The sequence below is a fragment of the Primulina tabacum genome, chromosome 5, assembly GCF_025594145.1.
Source record: "Primulina tabacum isolate GXHZ01 chromosome 5, ASM2559414v2, whole genome shotgun sequence".
NCBI lineage: Eukaryota > Viridiplantae > Streptophyta > Magnoliopsida > Lamiales > Gesneriaceae > Primulina > Primulina tabacum.
In genome coordinates, this window is record NC_134554.1 from 17,078,043 (window position 1) to 17,083,445 (window position 5,403).

General features: G+C 35.8%; 1 protein-coding gene across 1 annotated transcript; it reads left to right on the plus strand.

Moving 5' to 3' along the window:
* Positions 1 to 1,401: 1,401 nt before the first annotated feature.
* On the plus strand, positions 1,402 to 4,633 carry LOC142547145 (protein trichome birefringence-like). Its single transcript, XM_075655266.1, has 5 exons — positions 1,402 to 2,614; positions 3,013 to 3,205; positions 3,324 to 3,517; positions 3,607 to 3,765; positions 3,935 to 4,633. Exons 1-5 carry the CDS (start codon positions 1,572 to 1,574, stop codon positions 4,287 to 4,289), a joined length of 1,944 nt encoding a protein of 647 aa, XP_075511381.1. The 5' UTR covers positions 1,402 to 1,571; the 3' UTR covers positions 4,290 to 4,633.
* Positions 4,634 to 5,403: the final 770 nt, after the last annotated feature.

Here is a 5,403-nt window from a genome sequence, read left to right on the forward strand (position 1 = left end):
TGTGGAAATTCCAATTGGTATAGATAGGACGGGAGACAAGTGTACACGTGGAGGCACGCGAGTGATTGGTTTGTAGTTAAAAAAGTTGACGGTGGTGGCACTCGTTGTAATTCCGTCCAACGTCAGTGGCATTTATGTTGTTGAACATCAAACCATCGAGGGCGATATCAAACGCTAGTGGGAAATTTTATTCAATCTGAAATAAATTTGTTCAAAAGAAATGGTTTTTGCCTTAAACATGTCCAATTCAATTCACATTGAAAGTTTATGTTTATATTTATAATAATAAATAATAATAATTTTTAATGAATGATTTTAAAAATGTGATTCGTGAAATTGTCTCATAAAATTTTTAATAATAATTTTTTAATGAATGATTTTAAATATTTTAGAAATGGCTTTCGCCTTAGGCAAAAATTTGTGTGAGACGGTCTCACGGGTCGTATTTTGTGATACTGATATCTTATTTGGGTCATTCATGAAAAAATATTACTTTTAATGCTAAGAGTATTACTTTTTATTGTGAATATCGATATGTTTGACCCGTCTCACAGATAAAGATTCGTGAGACCGTCTCACAAGAGACTTACTCTTCGCCTTAAACATGTCTCATAAAATTGATCTGTAAAACTGCATCACGAAATTTTTTGTTGTTGATATATACATAATGTGACTTGATAAGATATAAAACCGAAGAAATTTTCTAAGCTCCACAAAAGAACATAATAAGATATTACAATCTTTTCTTCACACTCTTGTCATTTCTAAAGGTAAAACATAGTAATAAGTAATAGATTTTCAATAATATATTACAAAATTATATTTTATGTGAAACTTATATTATATCATCAATAATCTTGATGATTTTTTTGCTCGTTGAAGCGTGAATAGTTCAGAACTAAAATTTTTTAGTCTGATCTTAATGACAGAAGATTGCAAATTATTATCTCGAGAATTTTCTTCGAATTGGTAATTTTTTTATATATATATAAATCAACGTTCGAGCATCTTCAACTCATACTCTATTTTGGAGATCACTATTCATTTGAAGATCAATATGGAAATTCTACCAAATTACTGAAATGCAATCATAACAATTGCAAAATAGTCATGTTGTATTTTTATGTATTTGTTTTGCTCTATTTTATGGGAAGAGTACAGTACTTCGGAATATTATATTTTCAATGGTCAATTTATGTGTTGTTTTTTAAACCATTTTATGTGTGATGTGATAGGAAGGGTTTCGCTTTCTTCTTCTTTAATTTAGTATGTTAACGTTGCGATTTGATTTAATATTGTATATCTCGTTTTGTTTTTAAAATAAAAATCATCTAACATGAGTGTACATATATATACGTATACATGCAATATATATACATACGCAGGAAAACATTTCTTATTCTGATAAAGAAACACTCTCTCCCTCTATCTCAGTGGTAGTCTGTATCATAACACTCCAATCACCATACAACAAAATCTCTCTCTTTTTCTCTCTCCATTTCTCCAAGAAAATTCTCATATATTCTCAAGGATTTTGCTGTTGCTGCTGCTGCAAGACATTCGCTGCTCACATGGCGGACATAAAGAAATATGGGCCGATTAATGGTGGGAATCTGTTCTCCGACTTCAAAATCCACTTTTCAATCTTCAGAACGAAGCGAACCTTTGCGATTGCGTATGGGTTTGTTTTTGTTTTCATTGCCTTCACCATTTTTCTTGCCTTCAGCCCTTCTTCAAATTCTTCTTCTCCATGGTTCACCAACATATATGCCGTAAGTACTAGAGGCGGCGGCGAGGCTAGTTCGAGTTCTCCCACTTCGTTTTCGGTTTTCTCGGATGAGTCGTATAGATCTCGCGTATCTTCAGTTTTCTCTTATTTCTTCACAAACTCGTCGTCTCCCTCGCAATCCCATAATTTTTCGCGTACCGACAGTGCTGGATCTCAAAACTCGTCATCTTTGGCACCGCGTTTGGATAAAGAGACTCCTCTCGCAAAAAACCAGACTCGAAACGAAGTGGAAACTCATAAAGTTGATGACTTGAAGTCTAATAATGCTACGAGTTTGTCTAAGAAGCCTTCTGTCGGTGAGACGGTGCAAAACGATGCAACCCCAACAAAATCAAGTGAAGGGTCTTCAGGTGTCAAGAATCAGACTCAAAATTACCAGTTGAGTGATAAAAATAAAGCCGTGGAGCAAAATCAGACTCGGGGGGAAACGTCTGCAGACAAAGTTGAAGTCTTGAAGGCAAATCAGAGCAGTGCTGCGAACAGAACTGTCATTCAGCCACCGAATTCGTTGAAAAATTCTACTTTGATATCAGGAAAAGGAACCTCAGATAAGGGTTTGATTCAGAATCTCACTTCTTCTTTGATGAAGAAGCCGAACACTAGTGCTAATACTTCAAATGGGAAACAAGGGATGTATGACCTCATAAATTCTCTGATGAATTGTGATCTGTTTGATGGGAATTGGGCAAGAGACGACTCTTACCCGCTGTACAAGCCCGGTTCTTGTTCTCTGATTGATGAGCAATTTAACTGTTTTCTTAACGGTAGACCTGACAATGGCTACCACAAACTTAAGTGGAAGCCAAAAGGTTGCGCTCTTCCAAGGTGTGTGGCAAAATCTAGTCTTCCTTTATTCAAATACTCAGATTCTTGTGATTAATGTGTTTATTTATTTGTCTCCAAGTTAAAAAATTTGGGTCTCTGAAGAATGAATTTTATGGGTAGATCATTCACTGAGAGTGACATTCTAACTGCTACATCAGTTTGATAATTTCTTGTATTGGTTTGGTTTAAATTTGTTTTATTTACATTTCTAGATAATTACCCCATGATAACGCAATCCCGGAACAGTCTACTGTCTCAAAGAAAGTTTGGGTTCTCAGGTTGATGAGTTCAATTTTCTGTTCATGTGGGATTGGATTATGACAGTGAATTATTTGATCTCACACTTTCTTGTAATGTTATAATTGATATACGTTGTTGATCTTTTGAATGTTATTCAGGTTGAACGGCAGCCATATGCTGGAGTTGTTGAGAGGAAAAAGGCTAGTTTTTGTTGGCGATTCCCTCAACAGGAACATGTGGGAATCTCTTATCTGCATCCTCAAGAACTCTGTAAAAGATCAGAAAAAAGTTTATGAAGAATCCGGCCGGCACCATTTTCGGGCAGAAGCTTCTTATGCCTTCATATTTGAAGTAAATCGCTAAACTAGTGTGTATGTGTATGTGTGTCTGTGTGTTTCCTTTCCGTCTTCAAGAGATACGATCTTTATCTTTGTTTTGACAGTTTTCTTACTTTGTGTGATTTTTATAGGACTACAAATGCAGGGTGGAGTTTTTTGTATCTCCTTTCTTGGTTCAAGAGTGGGAAGTCTCGTCTAAAAATGGAACGAAGAAGGAAACACTCAGGCTTGATATGATTGAGAGTTCAGCTGATAAATATAAAAATGCAGACGTAATTGTGTTTAACACTGGACACTGGTGGACTCATGAGAAGACTTCTAGAGGGTAAAAAAATTAATTCTGTCTCTGTTCGATGAGTTTATTGTTGCATGACTATCATTACAATGCGCTAAATTATCATTCATATAAATCAGGAAGGACTATTACCAAGAAGGGAGCCATATTTACAGTGATCTAGACGTGAACGAAGCATTTCGAAAGGCTTTAACGACGTGGGGAAGATGGGTGGATGCCAATATCAGTCCCATGAAATCTCTCGTGTTCTTCAGGGGCTATTCAGCATCTCATTTCAGGTAGTAATTTGACCAAAATGCTCACTTGTACGATACGAGTTCAAGCATTACGATAAGATCAAACCGTGGAATAAGAATGCTATTATCTAGTTTCTAGTTATTGATTTCTTCAGTATAGAAGGTTGTACATCCATAGATTCTTCAATGAAGTATTGCATTTTGCTTGTAGTGGTGGGCAATGGAATTCAGGGGGGCAATGCGACCACGAAACCGAGCCAATAAAGAACGAAACGTATCTAACTCCTTATCCGCCGAAGATGACTGTTTTGGAGAAGGTTTTTAAAGGAATGAAGACCCATGTAACATATATGAACGTCACCAGAATGACAGATTATCGGAAGGATGGCCATCCATCAATATACCGGAAACTACATCTCTCGGAAGAAGAGAGGAGATCGCCTTTAAGTTTCCAAGATTGCAGCCATTGGTGCCTCCCCGGGGTGCCGGATGCATGGAACGAGATCCTGTATACAGAGCTTTTAGTTAAATTAAACAAGTTTAAGCAGCAGAAGAAGCAATCATAGGCGAATTATACATGAGATTCTTGGATGGCGTCTCGATGGAAACCGTCGACTCGTGGATCACACAGGCTGGTTATCCCGGTCCTCCCGATCCTCCCGATCACCAGGAAAGGATCAAAGAAGCAGTGAATATTCTACATGAGGGGTGTGCTCTGTTCATTGAAATGAGCTTATTTATAGAAATGTGCATTACAATCCGAGAATATATAAACGAAAAATACAACTCTTGATATGTTTCCATGAGTAAAAAAGAGGAGAGAAATGAAAAATGGCTGGAAGAATTGTAATTAATAATATTATTTGTTTGTCAAATATATATATATATAAATAAAAAGTATGTCTTATCTACAATTAATTAATATTGTTGCTTCTCTATCTTCACAAGCACTTTAATTTTGGTAAGAATTTGTACGATACGTTCTCACGAGTCGTATTTTATTATATGTATATCGTATTTGAGTCATCCATGAAAAAATATTATTTTTTATACTAAGAGTATTATTTTTTATTGTAAATATCGAAAGGGTTGATCCGTCTCACAGATAAAGATTCGTGATATGGTCTCACAACAGATCTATTTTAAATTTTTACATGCCTTTAACTTTCATAAATAACATGATTTAGACACACAACTGTCTGCTACTTTCCATGAATGTACATTTAATTCCGACATTAAATTGATAATAGATTTCACACTTTATTCTTCATTTTTTCCTCTGCTTCACATGGGAAACATTGATCGAGACAACATTCTTTGTTAGAACGAGATTTTGCCGGTTTCCAGGGAGGTGTGGAAATAGCTATTTTATATAACTCCCATACTATGTCTCACCAGTTTTTTTTATTTAAAAAAAGTAAATATATAGTATAATAAAATGAAATGTTCAATCAATAATTATGGATGACAATTTATCTCGTAGGTTTGAGACCCACGAGGAACACTCGAATCTGAACGGTTTTGGGGACTAATTTTTGGATTCGGGTATTTTTTTGAATCCTCAAAATAACTCGAGGCGGAGATAGTGACGAGTATGGGGCAGGAATAGATTTCAGGGTGGAGATGGGGACAACAAACCCTCTCTTTTCCTTCTCCGTCCCGTTGCGATCTCTATCATTA